Below are 25,985 nucleotides of genomic sequence, written 5' to 3'. Positions count from 1 at the left end.
CCCGCCTCCCGGAGCCCTCCCCGCTTGCCCTTTCTCGCGGCAGGGCAGTTCTGTCTTGTCGGTCCCCCTCCTCTTCTGCCCCGCTGTCCTGATTCTCTTTCCCTCCTTCCCTCAGAGGATGTCCTCCTTCCAGCTCAACCTCAACCCGCTCAAGGAGCCGCTCGGCTTCATCAAGGTCCTCGAGTGGGTGAGTACAGCCTGCGACCTCCGGGCGGGGAATCGCGCCGCCGTTCCCGCTCCGGTTCCGGCCCGGCCGGCGTCCTCGGCGGGGCGGCTGGGGGCTCCGGGAGACGGGGTGCGGCTCGCTCCGCGCGGGGGAGCGAAGCCGCCGTTGTCCCCGAGACGGGACCGGACGGGACTGGAAGCGCGGGGAGGGGACAGGAGGCCGCGGCCTGGGCCTGCGCGGGGCGGGGACGCCGCAGTCGGCGTCGAATCACGGGTCCCTCGGCTGCCTCCGTCCCAGGCGGAGCCGCCCTGCCACACCGAAGCTCACCTCTGGGTATCCCTCGGGGAGTGGTGGTTTAAATTTCTCTTTGGCTTCACTGCTTTCCGCAAGGGAAGAGAAAACTTCCTCTTGCGGTCTAACCGAAACCCGGCGGGCCGGAGTAGCACCCCGGCCGGCGCTGCCTCTGCGCCTCCGGTAGAGCCCGTGCATTTCTGCCCCGTGCGGACTGGAGGCCGCGCTCCGTCGAAAGCTGGTGTGCCTTCCCTAAGTGATCTGACGAGCTCTCGGGTCTTAATTTGCTTTTAAGATTGGCCCCAAGTTAAAAATGGATAAAAATAAACTGTGGGTCAGGGAAGCGGGCGGGGGTGGGCGGAGTAGGGGAGAAGGTCTAAGCAAAATGCGTTGTTAGTCCGGTCGACTGAAACACAAGTTAGGAATCGCCATCCAGTTTGTTTTAGGTATTTCCCAGCAACATCCTGCAGTCAGCTCTTAGTCCTTCCCTGGGAACACTCTCAGTCATTAGCATCAAAGCAGATTTATTACTTCGACCTTGGTGATGATCAGTCACTTTGGAGGAGTTGGTGAATACACCAGGCACTGCACAGTGCCTTCGGAGTTCGTGGCCTAGGACATATTCCAGTGGTGGTTTTCAGGCCCGTATTAATAGGCAGCTGGCATCTGTCCAGCGTGCAGGCAAGTTGCTTGTTTAGCCAGCAGCATTTACATCCGTAACTCTTCAACCCCGTATGTTAGTGATAAAGTGGTGAAGAGTAAGAACTTAGGATTTTCTGTTTTAAATAACCTACGAGGATGTTTTAAAAGTAACACAGAAGCTCACATTCTCTAATGGGTGCTCAGTCCTGATTTCCTTCCTGCACCCAAGGGTTCCTACGTTTCCCCCAAAGTTTTACTTGGTGTTTTCTGAAAGCTGAAATAGTGCTAATTTCACACAAATGTTTACTTTAAAGACACCTAAATGTATATATTTAGGGTTCTGTTAAGCCTAAGCCCAGATTTAAATATAAAGAAGATTCTTATTTGAGTATATAAAAATTTTAAATTGCAGGATGAAAAACACATTTAACTGAGCTAATCAAATATCAGGTTTAAGAAAAAGTCTTTTATACCTAGTAGTTTAATATCATTGAGGATTATAATTAAATTTATAATTAACTTAAAATTTCACTTAAATAAATGAGGAGGCAGTTGTTTATATTTATGCTTATATTATTCGTCAGTTTTTTTAAATGTAGACTTAATTTTTTTCTTAATATTTTAAAACAGTGATAAGTTTATTAGTGATCATAGGTCTGACATATTTTGAAAAATGTCCTTTTTAAGCTTAAGGAAATACTACTTTCAGTTTGAACAACTTACTATCACACAAGAGAATCTTTTATGAAAAGAGTATTCGTTGTTCATGGTGTAGAGAATATTTATTCAAATATTTGAATGTGTATTATATACAGGTGCTGAGCTAAGCACTAGCACTAGACCATGTGAATAAAACATGGTCTTTTCCTCATGACCTAATAAGAAAAACATGAAAACAAATATGAATATGCCATATGGCCAATACTATAATAAAGGTATAGGCAAAGTGTAGTAGGTGAAAGGAAGGAGAAATCGATTGCTTGGAGGTGCTAGAGAGAATTTCAGATGAAAGAACACTTGAAGGATGAGTACTTGTTCACTTGGGGAATGGTTGGGGAGTGGCTTTCCAGGCAAAGAGAATCTTACGTTCAGTGGTGTGAAAAGTTGAAGCAGCATAACCCTATTTGCGAATTTAAAAGTAATTGGGGTTGACTGGAACGTATACCGGGAGGGAGGGTGTGGTTTGAGATGATTCTGAAAGGTTTCAAAGGGCTTGCAGAATAGTTTGGAGTTTATCCTATGGGCCAGTGGTTCTTAATCCTTTGGGTTAACCTTTGATAATCTGGGCCCGTTCCTTAAGAAAATGCATATGTGCAGGTACAGAATTTGGGGTTGTTTATTGTACAGCTTCCATCTAAGCCCAGAATTCCTACCGTGTAGGGTGGATTCACTCATTCAAGAGTAAATAAACAAGTGAATAATATAATTATATTTGCCTTTTAGAAGTTTTTATTTTGTCAGCAGTGTGCGGAATGAATTGGAGAGGAAAGGTCATAATTGAAGAAAGGGAAATCTGTTATTTGAAACATAATGAAGGCCTAAAACTAATTGCAGTGGGACTAGAAAAGAGAGGTTTAGAAATTTGAATATATTTGTAGGGTGAAGAAAAGAGAGGGCTGTAAGATGACTGCCATATTTCTGACTCGGATTAGTAGTGGCACATCTGTCTAAGACAGATCACTAAGGAGAAGCAGCAGATGTTTGGTGGAAGGTCAGTAAGTTTTGAATGATTGAGTTTGTGGTCTCTTTAAAGCATATAAGTGGAGGTATCCTGTAGGCAGTTAGATACATGGATCTAGAGTTTAGAAGACAAGTATGGACTGGAGATTCAGCAGGTATTTGGCAGCAAAGGAAAAAGGTATTGTTAGGAAGTTGGAGAGAAATAACATCTTAGCATCACTATTAGAGATATTTCAAGAAGAGAGTACTCAGCAATATTAGGTGCAATAGGTTAAGAAAAATAATTACTAAAATGCATCCCTTGATTTGGGTAATCAAGAGGCTTTAGTAAGAGCAGTTTCGGTAAAATCAGAAACCAGATGGTAGTAGGCTGAATGGATGTATGGTAAGAAAGAGAAGACAGTGAGAGTAAACCACTATTTGACTGTGAAGATGGGAGAGATTGGGTGGTAACCTATTTTAAAGATGGGAATGAGTGAATGTGTGTGTGCGCTGTAGAGAAGAGACTTGTGAATAGAAGGTCTAAAACAGAGGCAGAGAGGCATAAGACAAGGCTCTAGAGGATAAAGGCTCATAGTAGGAATTTTTAAATGTGTTTTGAATGAATTGGTCAAGTTTCATAAGGTGTTGATTGAGATTACCTCTAAAAATAGTCAATAAATACATTTACAAACAAATCTAAAATCTAGATAAAGGCTACTTACTATCCATATAACTAGAAGAATAATTCCCCAAATCAGCTTACCTTTAGCAATGTTCTAGAAGATGTTAGACTAAGATATAACCTGATAATATGTAACTTTCAAGGGGTCACAAATATGAAGGCCTCATAGACTTGAAGGCAAGTACCCAGTAAATATTTATTGACAAAATAAAAATACAGTCACCAAAGCAGAAGCATTTCTATTTTGCTTCTGAACTGTAGCCACCATGCCTCTCTCTCTCTCTCTCTCTCTCTCTCTCTCTCTCTCTCTCTCTCTCTCTATATATATATATATATATATATATATATGAATCTACTTTTATCTACTTCTGGCCCTTAGTTACAGTGCCTGGCAGTGACATTGCCTTAGTTCTGTTTGTGTAATAAGTACTCAGTAAAGGTTGAATTTTTGTTGTACTTATATGGGAATAGCAATACTTCACAGGGCTGTTGGAATGACTGAGTTATAAATATGTGACTAATGATAATGTATTTGAACAGGTCTTAGTAGGTTCTTCAGAACTGAAATGCTATGTTTCTAGGAAGACTAGATCCAGACAGTGGATACAGTTTGAGCCCTATATGACTAACATATCTTCCGGTCCTTCAAGATCACTAAGTTCTCGTTTACATATTTTAAACTTTAGAAATGGTTATTGTAGACTTTTCATTTGTTTGCGTGTTTTCCTGCTTTTAGCAGCCTGTCAAGGTAATAAGATAAAATTTAGGTGAGATTAGATGCCCCATGTGTAGGAGTTGAACATGGAAGTAAAAGGCAAGGGTTAATGTTATCAAAGCAGCTTTTTCAATTATTTAATATTTTTCTAGTAAATTTTAATTTGGATCTTACTTTGTAGTCAGTTATCACTAGTATTTAGATTAAAGTTTTTCATTAAAATGACTATCTCCTTTTAATATTGAACACTGTGTTTTGGACTTTTTTGCTACTTAGGGTGAACACTGGTCAAATGTTTAGCTCTAAATACGTCTAAGTAATATGCTTTCCTAATTCTACACACACAAAATTGTGGAAGAGATACTGTTTGGGAGTATATAAAGGAATTATAGACTAATTAAGTTGAATTTTAGAATTATGAATATTTTTGTGCTGGCCAAGTTTACTCTCAGTGTTAACAGGAGATATTTATTGAGTTCAATATATGTTCTAGGGCTTTACCTGTATTTTCTCATTTAATTTTCTGACAACCTATGAGGGTTGTTATCTCTATATTACATGTTACCGTTGTCATCTCCATGTTACTGAGGCTTAGAGAAATTAAGTAATGTACTCAGATCCCATGATTGTGATTACTACATCCTGGACTCAGTCTGTTCTTAGTCTTTTCAGTAACTTACTTTTGTGTTTCTGATTGGTCTTTTAATAAATTAATGAAGAGATTACCCAAAATTTCAGGCTTAAGAAACAAAAACATAAGGTACCTGAAGTAATTTTTTTCTTGTTACATGCATGTTTATAACAGGATCTTAGGAGGAGTTAAAAACAAGTAGGGTTTTCTTGATTCATTTATCAAGTTTGAATTTTTTTCTGATTTTATACTTATAATTAATGAGCAAATTCAAAAGAACATTTAAAAACATTACTTTGGGGTAAATTATTATCCAGGAAAATTAGTGTGAAAAACGATGAGAAAGAAAACCCATAACCGTTTGAGCATTACATATATCAATTTGTTTAAAAAACAAACTTTCAGAAATACGTACTAGTTTATCTAAAATACTCTAAAAGTTTAGTCATCCCAAGTAGATTATAGGATTTTTACAAACAGGGACCATGTTTTATTCTAATTTTGTGGTTATAACATAGCACAGAGGAACAGCCTAGAAAATACAAATGATATTACAGAGTATAGGGGATGAGGCATACTCAGAACGATACTTTTTTCATCCATTTGCTTAATACTTAAATTTTTAGGCTATCAGTCTATGGCACAGACTACCTTTTAAGAAACTTACCTTTCTCTTAACCTTGCCATTTGTGTTCACTTTTTTCCCCTATTGTAGAAAGGGAAAAAAGGATTTCAAATGGCATTTTGTGCCTACCAGGACTCTATATACATGTAAAACTTGTAATAGACTTACTGACTTAACCACTATGCCTTTGCTCTGTTTCTTCTACCCGGAATCCTCTTAGTGCTTGCCTTGAACCCTCTCATGGGATATACTAGATGTTTTTTTCATAGACTATATATATATATATGTTGTCAGTGGTTTTAGAATGTACATATATACACATACACACTCACTTCACACATACAAATAGCAATCTCTTATAAAACATTAAAGGGAAAATTAAGATAACAGCAGTGCTTTAATACAGTGGTTCTCAAAACACTTTGGTCTGAGAACCCCTTTATACTCCTTTATACTCCTAAATATATATACTCCTAAAAGCCTCAAAGAGCTTTTGTTTATGGGGTTGTATCGAGTGATACTTACCATGTTAGAAATTTAAGCTGAGACATTAAAAAAAATTTTTTTTTAAATAACGATAATTAATCACTTGAAAGTTTGATTACATCAATGGCAACAAATGCTGCTGGTTTTCCTTGAAGTGAAAGCCTCATCTTTTTCAAGAAAAAGATCTGACAAATATGCAAGTCTGAATACCTATATTTTGTTTATTACTTATTTTTTCAAGTAAAAATAGTATTTAACGAAAAAAGTGACTAGTTCAGCAAAAAACTCAGTTGTTTAAATGCTTTCCCTGCAGACCACCATTGTATTTAGGTATGCCGTAAAAGTGGGGTTTTTTGTTCGGAGTGGATTTGCTAGATCATATGGCAACTCTATTTTTAGTTTTTTTTTTTTTTTTCCGCGGGCCTCTCACCGTCGCGGCCTCTCCTGCTGCGGAGCACAGGCTCCAGACGCGCAGGGTCAGCAGCCGTGGCCCACGGGCCCAGCCGCTCCGCAGCATGTGGGATCCTCCCGGACCGGGGCACAAACCCGCGTCCCCTGCATTGGCAGGTAGATTCCCAAACACTGCGCCACCAGGGAAGCCCTATTTTTAGTTTTTTAAGGAACCTCCATACTGTTTTCTATAGTGGCTGTACCAGTCTACATTCCCACAACAATGTAGGAGGGTTCCCTTTTCTCCACATCCTCCCCAGCATTTATTATTTGTAGACTTTTTGATGACTGTTGTTCTGACTGGTGTGAGGTGATACGTCATTGTCCTTTTGATTTGAGGTTCCCTGATAATTAGCATGAGCATCTTGTCATGTGCCTATCAGCCATCTGTATGTCTTCTTTGGAGAAGTGTCTATTTAGGTCTTCTGCCCATTTTTTGATTGGGTTGTTTGTTGTTTTGTTGTATGAGCTGTTTGTATATTTTGGAAATTAAGCCCTTGTCGGTTGCATCGTTTGCAAATATTTTCTCCCAGTCTGTAGGTTGTCTTTTCAGTAATAAAAGTATTTGCACATCCTACTTCATCACACAGAATATTAAGAAGACTCAAATGTCAGGATTTAATAAAAATAACAATTTTTCTGCTTCATCGAAGGCATTCTTAAGTAAAACTGGCTTTTTTTCTTTAACTGCAAATGCATGGCAGTGAAATAACAGTTTGATGCTTTTGCTGATTCTTACTAAAGCCCAGCAGTTTTACCCACCAATGCTTTTGCGCAAATCAGCGCAAATGTCAAGGTAGTATAAAAAGTAAAAAATGTTGTAATAATATTGTAAAAATATTTTTGACCTCATGGACTCCTTGAAAGAGTCTTGGGTATTCCCTGGGGTCCACAGACCACACATTGAGAATTGCTTTTCTAATACAGGATAAACATCATTGGCGACCAGCAATGGAATGGAAATATGGGTGGGAGAAGGACTGTTCCCGGATCTGGGAAATAAATCTGAGAAAAAGCTTCAACCTATTGTTTGGCTTTATAACTTCCATGGAGTGGAGTACTTAAAGAAGTAGAGAGAGAGAGAAATGGCCCCCTAACAAAGACTTGAATCAACCTACCTGCTTAAGGTCTGGATTTGTGTTAACTGCAATATTCTCCTATGTTGGTAGTTTGCGGTCCCATTATAGGATAAGGTATTTGTGGAGTAGGGCAGGGGTCCCCAACCCCAGCAGGAGGTGAGCGGTGGGCGGGCAAGCGAAGCTTCATCTTCCACTCCCCGTCGCTTGCATTGCCACCTGAGCCATCATCCCACCCCCACACACACACCACCCCCGTCCAGGGAAAAATTGTCTGCCACGAAACCGGTCCCTGGTGCCAAAAAGCTTGGGGACTGCTGGAGTAGGGGATTAAGAAGGCCTGGTAGAAATGACCAAAAAACTACTGGGAGGGAGATGACTTATAAAACCACTAGACCAGGATGGGGAAGCGGGGAATAACATACTCTCAAGTTGAGCTTACATCAAATATCCTAAAAAAAATACATGAAGAAAACTAATGTTTGCTTAAAAGCTCAAATTATATCAGTGGCAACAAATACTATCAGTTTTCCGTGAAGTGACAGACTCACTTCAAGATAGCCATCCAGATCAACAATCAGAATATTGATTCGCTCCAAAAGACATAAAAATAATAGAACTGTCTGAAATGATTTTAAAATAAGTATATTTAGGTTCCTCAGAGATTTCTAGTTCCATACTCAGGTTAACAATTGTTTAAGAATAAAGGTGACATAAAGATGTTTTCAACAGTAATAATTGAGCTAGCAAAAATCTTCTAGCTATTTATTTCAGCAGGAACTCAAGTTTACTTCTCATGATCCAAATTCTTAAGGGTTTTGGAACTGTACTAGAAGGCTATTTAGAGCTTTCTATGATTGTACTTTCCAAGCAGAGGGAAATAATAGAAGAGTGAAATTGAAGAACTTTGAAACTGACTTCACTGCTCAGTGCACAGTGGGAGTAAACTGAAATATTAACATCAATAACAAAATGTTTTTTAAAATGAATATCTTTGGTAAATGCTTCAGACTTTGATTTAGAAAAATCAATACCTTGGCTCTAGGCATTCTAATCTGACTGATTGTAAAGGCAAACATGCTATGATAGTTCATTTAAGTACTGAACGATCATTTGATTTAGTAAAACAGCATGCATTTGATTTGGCACATAAACCCTCATATACAATATACTTTTCGATCTATTAATATTTCTGAAGATTTCAATTACATCATTTTCCTGAACAGATTAATCATGAAATTAAATAGCAGTGAGGACCCTGCAACTAGAAACGTGAAAGATACCCATAAATTAGATGAGTACCAGTGTTCCCCAGTAGAACCCTCTGTGAGCTGAGCAGGGTCTGAGAATAGGAACTAGGAACTCTGGCTGACTCTGTCATTGTAAGATTTTATACACAAAGCCTTAGTATGCATCTATAATTTAGATGCATGTTTTACTATGTCATTATCTTAAGGCATATTATTTATATACACTCGGTAAATTTCATTCATATTTCAAATTTTAAAAAATCCTTATTTCAGATATTTGTCTAATAATTTCTTTTTCTCTTCTTTTTCTTTCTTCTATTTTTTTTTTTTTTGCCAACTTCTGATCTGATTAAGTAGAATCTGTTTTTACCTGGTAATGTGACTCATGAATGCAGCTCATAGAGGGTATTAATGCTTCTACTTTCTCTTTTGGACATGAGGTTTTGTATTATCACTCAGTAGTTTCTGTAAAGACTTTTTTTTTTTTTTTTTTTGCGGTACGTGGGCCTCTCACTGTTGTGGCCTCTTCTGTTGTGGAGCACAGGCTCCGGACGCGCAGGCTCAGCGGCCATGGCTCATGGGCCCAGCCGCTCCGCGGCATGTGGGATCTTCCCGGACCGGGGCATGAACCCGTGTCCCCTGCATCTGCAGGTGGACTCTCAACCACTGCGCCACCAGGGAAGCCCCTGTGAAGACATTTTTAAGCCACCAGTCCATTTTGTGAAGGTTAGTTTGGTTAAAAGTAAATAATTTATTCCATAAAGACACTTAACCAGGCACACTGACATTATTAAATGAACTCTAAAAGTGGAAGAATAGGTGAAGGTATCACTGTCTGTCCTTCCCTGTTATAGGACTTCCTTACCTTCAGGATACCCAGCATACTGCCCCGACATCTGACTCTCTGACATACAGACCCAGCATGGGTTTCAGCAGTATGTTAATTTTAATAAAGCTTTATTTCCTTGTTTAAGTCTAAAAGTAGATATAAATAGGCATATTTTCTTCTTGTACACCAGTTAGATGAGTACTCCAGTCTATTTTAGAGAGTAGTATTCTAGAGGACCAGATATTAGATACAGAATATAGATATTCTAGATATCTAAATTAGTGAGGCATGTCTTGTGTCACTAATGTGGGTCCAGTGGGCAGAGAGATAAGTAGAACTTGAGACTGTCATAATGAATATGGAACCTTTTGACCTGAATAGAAGCTTGCTGTCATCCTGTCCCTGGATTCTTACTAGTTACTGTACAGGTGGAATTTCATATCAGCAGTTTCAGTCATTCTTTATGGGATAGAGAGAGAAGGGGGAATTAGTTTCATAAGTGGCAAGGAAATATAAATCAGCATACTAGAACACCTCATTTTAGACTAGAAGTACAAACGAAAGTGCTGCTAGGAACCCCTCATAAAGTAAATGAGTGAAACAAGTGTTTGGGAGAAAAAAGAATAGTGGAAGTTCATTGATTACTGGTAACTAACACGCATTCTGAGGGTTGTATAGACAATAGAGAGTGACAGCAGTCTGGAAAGCACATACCCTGTCTTAGGTGTCATCTGTCATGCATTTCCATGTGATTGTTGCTTTATGGGGATATAGGTCTGATACTGGCATATCTTTATCCACACCCACACAGGAAATCCAAATTTTTATGTGCAGCATGCTGATATGAAAATATTGACAACAAATTCACATTTTTCATGAATACTGGGAAAACCACAATCTATCTTCTGGCCAGGTTTCACCCATGGGCTAACAGTATATAACTTCTGATCGAAATCAGAGTACTAGTGCAATATAGGGAGAGGTGAGATGGTTGGATAGTTTACTCTCAGATTGTTTGTACTTCATTTAGTAAAAAGTGTGTACCTTATCCCTTTTTTCCCATAAGATAAAGACCAAAATGGCAAACATGACATTTATTTATCCTCATAACAAAAAGACAAGCTTGAAATAATGAGTATTTAAGACTTGAAATATGGTTTTATTTGTACATTATTGGCAATTGATTTTTTTCCCTTTAATTAAGCAGTTATTTAGTGAGCATTTGGTGTATGTCAGGCCTACTAGGTAGGCACTGAAAATCCTGAATAAAAGCAAATGCAAAGACATGACAGTCTGCCAAGGGAGAGATAAAGGCAGTAGTCTTAAAAGCAATAAGCTGTGGTACAGTGTGCCATTTATATACTAATTTTTGTATTAAATGGGAAACTAGTTTTTATCATTTTTGCTTTTGGGTTTTTGTTTTGTTTTGTTTTTCTAATAAGGCAAGATACACAAGAAAAATGCCTATAATAGAGGTAGTGAACTCAAGTCCATCTATTCAGCCCAGGAGGCAGAACAGTACCACCACAAGGAACTGGGCAGGACTTTAAAGGATGAGCTTGTTGGAGAACCAGGGTGGGGGCAGAGGTGGGGAATCTTGGCAGAATAAACACGCATATCCAAGACATAAATACTTGGTGTGTTTCAGGAACAGTAAGTACAGTATATAGTGCAGTGTGACAGAGTTGTACAGGACCTGGCAGGGAGTATAGCATATAAATCTAGAAGGATAAAGTTGAGGCTACCTCAGCCCTGCCTCTTATGCCAAATTAAGAAGTTTGGGCCTATGGACTTCCCTGGTGGCGCAGTGGTTGAGAATCTGCCTGCTAATGCAGGGGACACGGGTTCGAGCCGTGGTCTGGGAGGATCCCACATGCTGCGGAGCAACTAGGCCCGTGTGCCACAGCTACTGAGCCTGTGTGTCTGGAGCCTGTGCTCCGCAACAAGAGAGGCTGCGATAGTGAGAGGCCCGCGCACCGCGATGAAGGGCGGCCCCCACTTGCCCCAACTAGAGAAAGCCCTCGCACAGAAACGAAGACCCAACACAGCAAAAAAAAAAAAAAAAATTAACTAATAAACTCCTACCCCCAACATCTTCTTAAAAAAAAAAAAGAAGTTTGGGCCTAAAAAGATCTGGAAAGCCATTGAGGAAATCTCTTCAAACAGGGGGGTGACATGACCAGATTTTTATTTCATATCAGTGTGACATCACTCTAAACAGCTCTGTCCGATAGAAACACAGTGCAAACTACAAATGCCAGCCATACAGTAACTTTAAGCATCTTACCAGCCACATTAAAAGAGTGAAAAGAAACAGATGAAATTAATTTTAATAATACATTTTACTTAACCCAGTATATCCAAAATATTATTGTTTCAACAAGTAATATAAACAATTATTGATGAGATATTTTACATTCTTTTTTCATACTAAGTCTTCATAAACCATGGTATATTTTACACTTACAGCCATCTCATTTCAGACTAGCCATTTTTAAAGTGCTCAGTGGCCACATGTGGCTTATGGCACCTTACTGGACACTGCAGCTCTAAAGCCCACAGTAAAAGATGAATGGTGTTGGGAATGAGTTTAAAAGTGAAAGGAGGAGTCTGTTGGGTTAGTCCCAGGGAAAAATGGTGCGGGCCTGAACAAAGACAGTGGCAGGAGTGATGTAGACAAGTAAACAGAGCTTTTAAAAGAATGGCATTATACCCTGTGTAATCTTTTTTTTTTAATTCTTTTTTTTTTAATAGAAATTTATTTATTTATTTATTTTGGGCTGCGTTGGATCTTCATTGCTGTGCGCAGGCATTCTCTAGTTGCAGCGAGGAGGGGCTACTCTTTCATTGCGGTGCGCAGGCTTCTCATTGCGTGGCTTCTCTTGTTGCAGAGCTCGGGCTCTAGGCGCGCGGGCTTCAGTAGTTGTGGCACGCGGGCTTCAGTAGTTGTGGCACGTGGACTCAGTAGTTGTGGCTCGTGAACTCTAGAGTGCAGGCTCCGTAGTTGTGGTGCACGGGCTTAGTTGCTCCACGGCATGTGGGATCTCCCCGGACCAGGGCTCAAACCCGTGTCCCCTGCATTGGCAGGTGGATTCTTAACCACTGCGCCACCAGGGAATACCCCCTGTGTAGTCTTAGGCAACTTTTTTTCTTTCCCACTCAGCGTTAGGTTTCTACAATTCATCCTTGTTGAAGTAGGTAGCTGTAGTTTGTACATTTTCATTGCTATGTAACTTCCCATTGTAAGTACTGTATATCAATATAGTTTATCTACTTTCCTGTTGCTTCCCCTCCCCATATTTTGATATTATAAACAATGTTACTGTGAACATTCTTGTGCACATGATGTAGTACGCATGAGCAAGAGTCTCTGTTAGGTCTGTAAACATAGATACTAATCGTTTGTGACATTACCGCAAATACTTTCTCCTAGTTTATAGCTTGTTTTACATTCAGAAGCTGACTTGATTTTTAAAAAACCCTCTTTTTCTGTAGTTGAATTTACTCTATGGTTAGCTTTTTTTTTTTTCTTAAGAAATTCTTCCCTTCTTTGTGATCACAAGTTTTCTTTTATGTTGTCTTCATAATTTTTAGACTCACTTTTTACAGCTAAGACTTTAGCCCATCTGGACCGTCCTTCCTTGTGTTAGTTATCGATTTCAAATAACAAATTACCCCAAGCTTAGCACTTAAAACTATAGACAGTTTATCATCTCACAGTTTCTGTGGGTCAGGAATCTGGCAGTGGCTTAGCTGAGTTGTTGCAGCTCAGGGTCTCTCAGGAGGTTGGCTGGGGTTGCAGTCATCTCACGCCCCCCTCTAGTTAACTAATATGACTGTTGGCAAGCCTCAGACAGTATACTTTCAAGGTCCCTCACATGGTTGATGGTAGTCCTCGGTTCCTTACCACATGAGTCTGTGAGTTGCCTGAGTATCCTCCCAACATGGCAGCTGGCTTCCCCCAGAGCAGGTGATTCAAGGGAGTGAGAAATGAAGACAGAAGCTGTAATCTCTATTACCTTACCTCAGAAAGGACATCCCAGTCCTTCTACCATATTCTGTTCACTAGAAGCAAGTCACTGTGTCCTATCCACATTTAAGGGGGGAAAATTAATCTCCACCTCTTGAGGGGAGGAGTATCAAGGAGTTTGTGGTGACATCTTTAAAACCACCATTCTCTTTTCCTTAGTGCCCTACAATGCCAGCTCTGTTAGCTATAATTTGTCTATAGGCACAGATCTGTTTCTGGCCTCTTTATTCCATTGATTCAATTTGTGTATCCTGTTTCTTTTTTCTAATTCTAAACGTGGGTACATACCCAAGACTCATTTCCTGGCCTTCTGTTTTCACTCTGTGTATTCATGCACATTTATGCTTAGAGGGTATCTATTCTTCTTTCTTTATTTTTTAACTCTTAACTGAAGATTCCAAACTATGTGCTGACATTATACCAAACTCTTCATATCTATAACCAGATTCCTTTTCATATATCTCTTCTTCATGGAAAAAAAATTTCGTGGATGGTTATGATCCTGATTATGGCCTGATTCAAGGTCCTGGATGAATCCATGAGAGGCATTATATCAGTGTTCAACAGTATAGGCTTTGATACCAGACCTGTACTGAATTGTATCTATTTGCTGGATGTCTGTGACCTTGAGCAAAACAAAGTTCCTGCCCTCTTTGAGTTTACATCCTAGAGAAAAGTGGGCAAACAAATAATGAAGTACTGTCAGGCACTGGTAATTACAATGGAGGAAAAATAGAGCAGTACAAATAAAGAGAATAGATAGTGTGGGGTGGGAGGGGCACTGTTATTTAACATAGTGAGGTTAGGGAAAGGCCTGGGCTCTCTGATAAGGTCACATTGGAACAGGAAGCTGTGAAGTAGGAAGTTAGCCATGTGTTCCAGGCAGAGGGAATAGTTCAGTGCAAAGGTTCTGAAGGAGTTTATCCCATGTCTTTAATGAATAGTAAAGAGATTTGGCAGGGGAAAAAGTAGCAACGTGAGATGAGAAATGTTAAAGGAGGAAAGGATCTTGTAGACCATTATATGAACATTGATTTTATTTGGAGAGAACTCAGAAGCCATTGGAGAGTTTTGAGCAGACAATAAAGTTTTCTGCCATATATACATATATATTTTTTTTTTTATTATTTTTTTTTTTGCGGTACGCGGGCCTCTCACTGTTGTGGCCTCTCCCGTTGCGGAGCACAGGCTCTGGACGTGCAGGCTCAGCGTCCATGGCTCATGGGCCCAGCCGCTCCGCGGCATGTGGGATCTTCCTGGAACAGGGCACGAACCCGTGTCCCCTGCATCAGCAGGCGGACTCTCAACCACTGCGCCACCAGGGAAGCCCTTCTGCCTTATATTTTTAAAAGATGACGCTGGCTGATGTGTTGACAGTAGACTGAAGCAGGGGCAGGGACAGAAGTAGGGAGCATCAGTTTCAAAGGCTGTCACCATATAATTCAGGCAAGAGGTGATAGTTTTGATTAGGATGTTGTGATGGTGGTGGTAAAAAGTGATCAAATTCCAAATATATTTTATAAATAGAGCCATCAGCATTTGCTGAAGGATTGAGCTCTTGGTCACTACACTGTATCTGGGCTTTTTGTTTGTTTTGTTTTGTAGAAAATTCGTAAGATACAAATAGAAAAAGGAATTATCTTTTGTCTTCTGTTCAGAGGTGACCACTTAAAATTTTAATGCATAGACTTTTTAATTTTTGTTGTGTGTGTATGCATAGATGTAGACTCATGCACAACGCATTGCTTAAACAAACTTTATATGTATTGAACCATTTTCTTTATCGTTAGGTATTTCCCAACATTTTAATGACTGCATAATGTTCCCTTGTGGAATTGAATTACAGTATATTTGATTCCCTGTCAATATTTAGGATGCTTTCAGGTTTTTTCCTGTTTGAATAGAATTTGAGAAAACACCATTACATTTCTTTAAGCATATTTATGACCAGGAAAACAAATTTCCAACTACTTTTTGAGACCTCGAAATACCCACAAGTGAGGCTTATAAGCTCATGAAATAAGATCTCTTCTTTGCTTGTAGTTACCCTTAGGTTCCAAATAAAATACCTCCAATTTACCCCCTTTTGATTTTGATACTAATAAATAAGACTTCCTCTGAATTTCATACTAATATTTAGTGGGTACACTGTAATTTGAGCAAATGTATTTTTTTTTAACTTCTTTATTGGAGTATAATTGCTTTACAGTGGTGTGTTAAAATGTATTGTTATATGGGCTGTTATACCAGTTTCTATGTTATACTCAGGGGAAAATAAAATCATATTTGTTGAGAGTTACAAATAAATTTTTAAATAATTTGTACAATCTTAATTTGTAAATAAGAATTCTAAGAATGTTAGCGAGCCAATTTTTAATAATCACTATATTTAAAATTTTAATGACCTATGTTTGGGTACAGTAATGCTTCTTTTCTTTTTTGGTCTCACTTTGTGTAGATTGCTTCTATCTTTGCTTTTGCCACCTGTGGAGGTTTTAAGGGCAAAACAGAAATTCAAGTGGCTTGTCTAACTAATAAATCTGACAATAAAACGATTACAGCTACTTTTGGTTATCCATTCAGGTGAGTTATTTGTTTGTTTTTATGGTTTAACAACTCTTTTTGACTCATTAAAATTTCCAACAACTTACTGATCTTGGGGGGTAGAAATTTTTTAGTTGCATGCTCATTTGTAAGTAGTGATCATTGCTATTGAAAGTGTGGTGCGTGGGACCAGTACCTGTCTGCAGACTATTTTCCTGGACTGTGATGAAATAAATACAGAAAATGACAGTAAACATTAAGAAACTTTCATATGATGTTGCCTTGACACTTTTATTCTATCATGCCACAGTGGACTGGAAATTTCAAAACAAAACAAGCTTGCTCTATCACCTTAGTTTGAGAGGCCATGTTGTGGAAGCAAACACAACTTATGAAAAATCCAAATTTCTCATGTATTTGCAATTACTAAGTAATAATGTGCATTATATAGCTTTAAGACATGTATTTATATAAAGTGAAGAGCTCCTTGTGTTTCTTTCACTAGCATAAAACTTTATTTTCTGAATATTTATTTTATGACTATTTTGTTTGTAAGTTCTGTTTGACCTCAGTATTCATTAAAAGGTTTATTAGGTGTGTCCTGTGTTTAAGTCAGGGTGTGAATCCTCTTCCACTTACTAACTACTTACTTGACCTCTCCAGGACTCAATTTTTCTGTTCAATAAATTTAAATCTTCTAAGGTTGCTTTGATGATTAAATAAAATCTTACATTAAAGATATGTCAAATAGCAAGTGCTTGGTAATCAGTCATTTCCTCTCCATCTCTCAATCCTTCTCTTATAAAATTCCATTACAAGGAACAGTTACAACCTCTTTGGTGATAAGTGCTTTTGTAATTTATGGATAGGGAAAATTAAAGACTTGGTGGAGTTAGCAGCTAATTAATGCAGAGTTAAAATGTGAATCATTACAACTGATTCTCCTGGTGCTAGTAACACAGACTCTCCCTCCTAGAATGGAATATCATGTCTCAAATTGTAAATCATTTTGTAACAACGCTGTTAATCTGCTAAGTTTTTATTACAGTAAGATAGTATCTGGGTGTGAAAGTGTTTAATTCAGTCTATATTCAGTCTGTCATAACCAATTATGAGGTATAATTTATGATTTATGTACATTTCTTATGAAAATTTTAATTTACTTAAATATTTGAATTTTTCATTTTTTTAAAAGAATGTTTTAATATATTTGGGGAGTATTTTTGTGAAATGTTATTTCAATATTCTGCCTTTCTAATACTTCTGTATTAGAAATACAGAAGATGTATTTCTGTCTCTGTTGGAAGAGTCCAAGTAATTCATAAATTTATTTGAGACTTTTTTTTTTAATAGGTTGAATGAAGCATCATTTCAGACACCTCAAGGTGTAAATGTGTGTGATGTAGATTGGAAAAGTCATGTCCTTATTGGAGATTACTCTTCTGCTGCAGAATTCTATGTTACTTTTGCAGTCTTTGTCTTCCTGTACTGCATTGCTGCTCTTCTGCTATATGTTGGTTACACGAACCTGTATCGTGATAGTCGAAAACTTCCCATGATTGTAAGTAATCACTTTCTTTTTATAAAAAAATAATTTATATAAGATATAAGTATACATTATATTTGAATTTAAATATGGATTTTCTTACACTGGAAAAAAAAGTTCTTGGCATAAACCAAGTTTCATTGTGTTTTGACCTGTGCTTGCCAAGAGGTTGAGCTTGCTCTCCTTGTCATGTTTAACCCAATTCTTGTAGCCTGTTTGCAGCACTTTCTCTGTACTCTCTAGAGTACAGAGGTTTTTTTGTTTGTTTCTAACTCTGTTTTAACCTGGAAAGAACTCAAATATGTGATAGAGCATATTAGGTTGCAAGTAGCAGAGAAATTAAGTAGAAATTAATGCCTTTGATTTGAAGAATTGCTGACCATGCTAGTAGTCCCATAACTGTGTTCCTATTTCTTATCTTTTTTCTCTCTTCTCAAAGAGACCCCCTTTATGCCTTAATACAACTTAATAGTCTATATCAGAAATCCACAAACTATGGCACACAAGTTAAATCTGACTCACTGTTTTTGGTTTTTTTTTTTCAAATAAAGGGTTTTTGGAACAGAGCTATACCCAAATAATTTACAGATAGTCTATGACTGTTTCATGCTATAGTGTCAGAGTTAAGTCATTGTGACAGAGATCAAAAATATTCACTGTCTAGCCCTTTTCAGGAAAAGTTTGCTGACTCCTGGTCTGTGTTCTTAAATTCTTTAATTTACAATCTGACCCAGGTAATTCTATAAGAATTATAAAATTTGGCATTAGTGGCATTCATGAGCTAATTTTGAATCTTTAAAATGGCAACAAAGGATTTGGATTTGAAGTCCTGATACCTTTTTTGGCTTCAGGGTCTACTGAGCTAGATATAAAAATAATCTCTGAGACTTAGTTAGTAAAATTGCCCTGGATTATTGGTGGCCAATCCAGAGATAAGCTGTGGTTTTAAACTGGACCTCCACTACCAAAGAATAACTACAAAGTCAGTGTTAGTGTTACTGACTTGAAGGGACAACAGAGGTGTTTTCGTGATACTGGTCATTTATATCCTGAGAAAACACTGACCACTGACATCTGCTTATTATTTGTGAAGTTACTTGAAAGGGTAGGCCAAATTATTAAATAACAGGTTTTATTTATTTACTTATTTTTAATTTTTGCTGCCTGGATCATAAGAATGCAGATGGTAAGTAAGGAATAAAACAATATTTTACCCTTCATATTTATTCCATTTCATATATCTGAGAAGAAATTCTCAAACCTGACATTTTCATAAAATATTTCTTGGTTGTTAGGTGCCTTTCAAAAAGATAGACATCACCTTTTTTTTTTAATTTATTTTATCTTTGGCTGCATTGGGTCTTTGTTGCTGTGTGCGGGCTTTCTTTAGTTGCGAGCAGGGGCTACTCTTTGTTGCGGTGCGCGGGCTTCTTATTGCGGTGGCTTCTCTTGTTGTGGAGCACGGGCTCTAGGTGCGCAGTTTTCAGTAGTTGTGGCGCACGGGCTTAGTTGCTCTGTGGCATGTGGGATATTCCTGGACCAGGGCTCGAACCCGTGTCCCCTACATTGGCAGGCGGATTCTCAACCACTGCGCCACCAGGGAAGCCCCGACATCAACTTTTTTACTTTGCAGTGCCTAATCAACAGAAATTATGTATCAGTAATTTATAACTTCTGTGAACTTTACAAGACTTATTTTAAAAAAACTATGGTGATCATATAGTTATTATATTTTGTTAAAATTCTTTATAGTTTAAATTCCAAATGAAGACATTTCTTGCCAGTTTGTCATTATCCCAACAAATTTAAGTTAAATCTAGCAATGAGCTTTTTATTTCTTGTATTTTGATTAGTAAGCTTTAAAAATATGACACTTTAAGAAAAATTAATTAATTAATTAGTTTATTTATTTTGACTGCCTTGGGTCTTTGTTGCTGCACGTGGGCTTTCTTTAGTTGTGGTGAGCGGGGGCTACTCTTCGTTGCGGTGCGCAGGCTTCTCATTGCAGTGGCTTCTCCTCTTGCGGAGCACGGGCTCTAGGCACGCGGGCTTCAGTAGTCATGGCATACAAGCTCAGTAGTTGTGGTACGCGGGCTCTAGAGCACAGGCTCAGTAGTTGTGGCACACGGGCTTCGTTGCTCCGCAGCTTGTGGGATCTTCCCGAACCAGGGCCCGAACGCGTGTCCCCTGCATTGGCAGGTGGATTCTTAACCCCTGTGCCATCAGGGAAGCCCTAAAAATATGACATTTTTTAAAGCAGCATTCAGGTCTATTTTTGTAGAGGGTTTTTCTGTCTAATAAAACTATAAAACTGATCTAGTTGTATCATTCAGAGCGTCAAAAGTAACTTTTCACCTCAGAGTAATCAATTAGTGGTCATATAGAGGAATAATCCAGAATTAGTTCCGTAAGTGGTTTTTTTGTTGGTATAATGTATGGTGGATACTTCTAATTTGTAAAAGTCCAGCCTCTAAATTAAATTTTGGATTCTACTTTTAATTTAACTGTATAAATGTAAAAAAATTTTTTGTGTGATAACTAAATTTTTAACTATAGCCAAATACGACATGGATTTTTTTTTTTTAAGTGCTATTTGTTAATGAGGGTATGCTCTTTTATCAATGTTCTCAATTCTCTGCTAAGGTATTTCTAGGAGAATTTCAACTGTGACATTTAAAAATCAACTTCAGTTTTTAAGTAAATGTAGCACTTTTTTATGGTAAGTAGGAGGAGCGTAAGGGTTCTAGGCCATGTGGAGGGTCGGAAATAGCATAAAGTGAAACTAAACAAAGATAGGGTGTCCCAAATCATAAAGACCTGTTATGAGTCATATCCTAACTTATTGGTAGTACTAGGGCTGTCACAGGCAGGTTGTGCGAGACTAGAGTCCTGAGTCGCACAGACTGTCTTCAGAGGCCCACATTTCTCCCACTTCCCCTCACCCTAAGATTACTTCGTGCATCATTTTCAGAAAAGTACCTGCTTTTGAAATACAAGAATGTCATGCCTTAAGCCATCAACAACGTGGACATAAAGAGCATAATCAGAAAAAAACAGTGTATTTTTAATTAGGAATTTGGAAGGAAGAAACCTAAAAATTAAGAGGATTTGACATCTGTTGGTCAAAACTATGAACTTTAGCCCAAAGAGAACTTGTTTAACATGTGATAACCTCATACTAATTATTAGTTCTTCAAAAGGCATTGTATTTCTAGCAAGTGCTTAGAAAATGTTTACCTGCAGCACAAAGTACAGCAGAGTACAGCAGCAAGAAAGGGAGTACTCCCCCAGTGCAAAATATTTAAGCTATAATGTTTCTATTTTCTCTTTGATATACATTTTTTAAGAGGGCCAGTAGCAGTGGGGAGCTCAAATGCAAAATGCAAATACATTGTACCACCATGCTTGTAAAATTAGTCATTGTTTTGGTTCTCTAATTACAAGACGTTTATTTCAGTGCCATCTTGAGGCGGTGGACAAGCTATATATATATCACAGTTTCTATATCTCATACATGACCACTGGTATTTATTCGACATAAATGACTAAAAGTTCGTTGGCAAAAGTAATTTAAAACTAACCAGATTTATTTAAAAAACAAAACAATTCTGTGATAAGCTCCAAAACCCATTTCTGAGCTTGGAAAGATTTTTGCTGCAGATATGTAAGAACTCATAGTCTTGAGCATATCTGAATGCTTAGAATACATAACATTAAAAGATACAAATTTTATATTGTTCCCACTTTGGTTGTTAATTTAAAGGAAGACCAAATGAGGTGGAACTTATACTTTACACTATCCAAATGCAGACTTTAAAAAAGTGTTACTTAGATCTTTGTAGCCAGTACTCGTTGACAGAATTCTAGTTCCCCAGCAGAATAGATTAAGGAAAATAAATTTTTTTCTTTATCTTATTAGTTCAGTAAAAGATTATCCAAAATATTAAAAACTTCAGTCCTATTCTTGGAATGTAATAAGTGGCAAACACTTTCTTAGAAAACATAGTGACAAGGTGTCTTGAGAGAGATTTTTTTTGTTGTCCCTTTCTTAATATAATGCGTATTCTTAAAATTTTGTGGTCATGAATTTAAAAAGAGACTAGTTATCCAGGATGTGTGCTTTTCACGATTTCATTATTAGAGGTAGATTTAACTAAAGTTAGAGGTTTGCCAGAGCAGTATGAGGAAGCAGGTGAAGGGTAAGGGAATTGAGAGTATATGTAAGAGATTATAATGAATGACCTCAGGATATAAATTAAAGAGGGAAATAAGATGAGATTGTAGGTCTCAGTGAGGTCAAAGGATTTTTGAGGTTGGGGTGTCAGAGGGAGTAAGCTAGAAAGAGAGAGGTGATATTGGAGAGGGGGTGATTAAAACAGAGATGATGGAGGTATACAGTTATTAGTGATAACAGGATCCAATATATGATCCTGAGAGGGAGAGGCTTAGATAAGTTGTGGTGAGGGCTGTGTAAAACTTTGATTTCTCCATGTGAAAATCTGACTCCTCAGGAGATAACTAAGTCTTGTTTACTGTTGTATCTCAGGCACTGGGCTGGCAATAGTAAACAGCAGTGTTTGCTGTGTTGACTGTGGCCTTTTTGATGAAGTATGTCATGAAGGCCATTTCTCAGTACCATAGGGTTCATTGTGATCTCAATTCCTTCATCATGGATTTGAAATTTAGTATCTTTAAATTAACTGTTCATCATTAATTCATACTTATTTTTGCTTTAGGACTTTGTTGTTACTCTTGTTGCCACTTTTTTGTGGTTGGTGAGCACTTCAGCCTGGGCTAAAGCTCTTACAGATATTAAAACAGCAACCGGTCGCAATATTGTCCAGGAACTTCTGCCTTGTAATCAACAGAGAGTGATATGTCATTTTGGCTCTGTGACTAGTATGGGATCCCTAAATGTATCTGTGGTAAGTATGCAGTGTTTATAAAATATGTTATTTCACTTATTAGAAAAACCTTATTAGTGATTCAAGAAAACAGTAGTTTTTAATAAATCTCTGGATGAATGTATTTTATTTTTACCAGCCTTATCAGAATCCGAGTTATCATATAGTCTTTACCTTTATAACAACAAAAAAAAGTTTTTAAAGAAAATTATTACTTGTAAACAGATTTGAACAAGATCATGGTTGAGTCGTTCTTTTCATTAACATTGATTAGGCAAGACTTTGACCCAAAAGGCACTAATAATAGTCACTAACATTTACTAAGGCTGTGTGCTAAGGTCATTACACTCATATCTTATTTAAGTTATCCAACAATTCTGAGAGGAATGTGGAAAGTGGTATTACTGTCTTCATTTTACAACTGGGAAAAGACGTAGCTCATATGTTAATTCACCCAAGGTGATGCAACTAGTAAGTTGGCAAAGCCAAGGTTTGAACCAGATCTGACTTTAAAGCAAGCCCCTTCTCTAATCTGATTTGCTTTGGGTGTATGAAAAAATACTTTTAGAGTTCCTTAAAAAATCCTAAAATTTTGGTCTATTTAAATTTCAATATTATTTTGTCTGTTATTTTATCCAAATACAGATACATTATTAATATAACAAGGGTATTATTTTTAGGGAGGTCTTATGTCTTTTCAGGAAAATATTTTTCCAGTGGATAAAGTCAGTCCTGCCTTATAAAGCAATTTGATCAAACTTCTGTTTTATAACTTTGTAATCTAAAAGTCTTTATATATATATATTGACAGTGATCTGAGATGGACAGTTTCAGAAATGTTGTTTTTATATACAAATATACAAAAAGATAGAAAGCAGTTGGCCTTCAGTAATATGATAGTGCTCAAGCTTTTTACCTCACTCTTACCTCATAAGTCACTATTATTCTTGTATTTATAAAAAACCAAAAATAGGGTATCTTCAGTTTGTTCATCTCTGAGACTTTAATCTTCTCAGATTTATACCTAGGAAGGCTAATTTATTTTAGGTTGACCAATGCAGGATGTGAAGTAAAGTTCTTCTGTGACTCCTTTTCTCTTCTGGCTGCAGCTGTGGAAGTAAGGGAGATGGTGGTAGGGGGATAAAGTAGGGAAATAGGAAAAGATGCACAAAGGATGTTTATAACCATTCAGATGGGAGAAAAGTAAAAGCCCTCCCAAAGAAGGAACCATGGATTCCTGTGTTCCTCTTCACCTGGAAGCACTGAAGTCTAAATATAAAGTAATAAAAGGAAGGTTTTAGTTACTTTTCTCAAATTTAATCCCATCTTGTAATAATGAGCATGCAAAAATAAGGTATCTTTTAGTCATGATTTTATATGTTACAAATTTAGAGATTTCATTGGGAATAAGTCATTATGTATCCAAATCTGACATTGAAATGCAAAGTCTTCCTTTTTTAATTCCACTTTATGTGTAGTTCAAACTTTAAATGAAATAATGGTAGACAGCCTGTAGATATTTAATATTTACAGGAAAACAAAGTTATGAAATTTTAATTATATACTAGATTTTCATGTTTATTTTTCTCTTTCTTAGATCTTTGGCTTTCTGAATATGATACTTTGGGGCGGAAATGCATGGTTTGTGTACAAGGAGACCAGCTTACACAGTCCCTCAAATACTTCTACTTCCCATAGCCAAGGAGGTATTCCTCCTCCAACTGGAATATAATTGAAGGGAGAAGTACAGTACACTGTTTGAAATAGATGTCTATACTATGACCTGTTGCCAACATCTTGAGAAGCATTTTTTGTTTCTAATAAAAGTAATGGCTTTTTCAATAAATTGGTGGGTTTAAAATTTTGCTGCTTTTTTACATAAAGCTTGTGCCTTTCCTAGAAATTTAAGATGTAAATGTATTCTCACGTGAATTTGAAAATTCTGGGGCCTATTATGAGATGATACACATTTTTAAATGAACAATAATTTCTTCACTAAGTTGTTTGCCTTCCAAAGTGTTTACACCTTAAGCCTTAACATACATCTTCACTGAGAAAAGAGTTATATTGTTATATCATAATAGGAAGAAAATCTCTATTGGAATATACACTACTGTAAGTTTGTACAGATCATATTCCTAAGACCTGTCTTTGTTTAAGAAAGTCTTGATTACGTAAATCATATTTAGAAAAAACATTTAGTTCACAGTTTATATCTGAACATTGTTTATATGTTATGAAAAAATTTTAATACAAAGGCTGCATGTATGTTTTATTTCTGTTTTTCTAAATGACCTACAGTACTTGACAGGTGTACTAAAGTTGTTTTGGGAGTGGGGTTTAGAAATTTCTATTAGATGTATAGTTAATTTAGTAATTCTCTTGCATGAGGTATAAGCTTCCATTATGTTGGTTATTTAATAGATTGGCTATATAAGTAGAACATGGTTCACCGAGATGTTTTGATATGTATGGGCATTACTCCTAGTGATATTTGTTTGCTGTCCTTTGTTGCTCATACTCCTTCAGTGCAGGCTGAGGCCTCATCTCCTTGTAAGTACAGTAAAATAATCTACCTTTTTTTGCAGACTATTCATAGGGTTACAAAAAATGAAGGTTGCCTTTTACTTTTGAAACATTTAACATTTATATTCAATGAAGTTGCTATTTTGAGTTTAGTATTGGTATTGTGAAAATGAATGCAATTTGGATCTCATGTTTCTTAATGTGATTCTTATTTCACAAATGGATAATTAAGGAATTATACATAATAAACAGGGAACCTAAGGGGGCTCTATTATGGGTGTGCTGTCTTTGCTCACACATTTGGGTGTCTTCTGAATATAGGGCTTATTCACATTTTGCTACCTAATATTTTTGCTGTACAGGCCCAGATTTCCTACTACCACATAATTGTTTATATGTGAAGCATATCTTTCTATTGCCTTATTTTTGTTGCTTTTGTTCATGACAAGCATTGTCAATATGAGAATGTATATCTTTTATGCAACCAGCTTAATAAAGAAGTTAAAGGAAAGAGTGCACTGATTGTTATATTACAAAGGAACTTTCCTCTTAAAGGCATGAGCAATGCAAAATGGAATGGATTTACAAAGCAAGAAATAGAATATCACAATAGTTTTTTTTTTAATATTTGGCAACAAATAAAAGAAAAAATGCTTTGGAGACACTGGTTCTATCCTTTTTTCTTTCAATCTCATTTTTAAAATGCTTATTTGTAACTTTCAGATTAAGTTTTACTGATAAACCTTTTCTCATTGACTGTCCAGTTGGCAGCAAAGATTCTTGATTAAGAGTGTATGCTCTGGAGCCAAACTGCCTGAATTTGAATCTTGGCTTCACCACTTACTAGCTCATTAACTTCAGGCAAATTACTTACCCTCTGTATGCCTCAGTTTGCTTATCTGAAAAACAGGAATAAGAATGCTAACCTCA

General features: G+C 37.2%; 1 protein-coding gene across 1 annotated transcript; it reads left to right on the top strand.

Moving 5' to 3' along the window:
- SYPL1 (synaptophysin like 1) lies at positions 1-25,715 on the top strand. The gene is made up of 5 exons (XM_082661811.1): positions 1-187; positions 15,994-16,118; positions 17,433-17,640; positions 22,362-22,550; positions 24,127-25,715. The coding sequence occupies exons 1-5, from the start codon at positions 119-121 to the stop codon at positions 24,259-24,261; spliced, it is 726 nt and encodes a 241-aa protein (XP_082517937.1). The 5' UTR covers positions 1-118; the 3' UTR covers positions 24,262-25,715.
- Positions 25,716-25,985: the final 270 nt, after the last annotated feature.

This window comes from Grampus griseus (assembly GCF_964374135.1).
Source record: "Grampus griseus genome assembly, chromosome: 9".
Lineage (NCBI taxonomy): Eukaryota > Metazoa > Chordata > Mammalia > Artiodactyla > Delphinidae > Grampus > Grampus griseus.
Note: the sequence above shows the minus strand (reverse complement) of the source record. Positions and strands in the feature narration are given on the sequence as shown.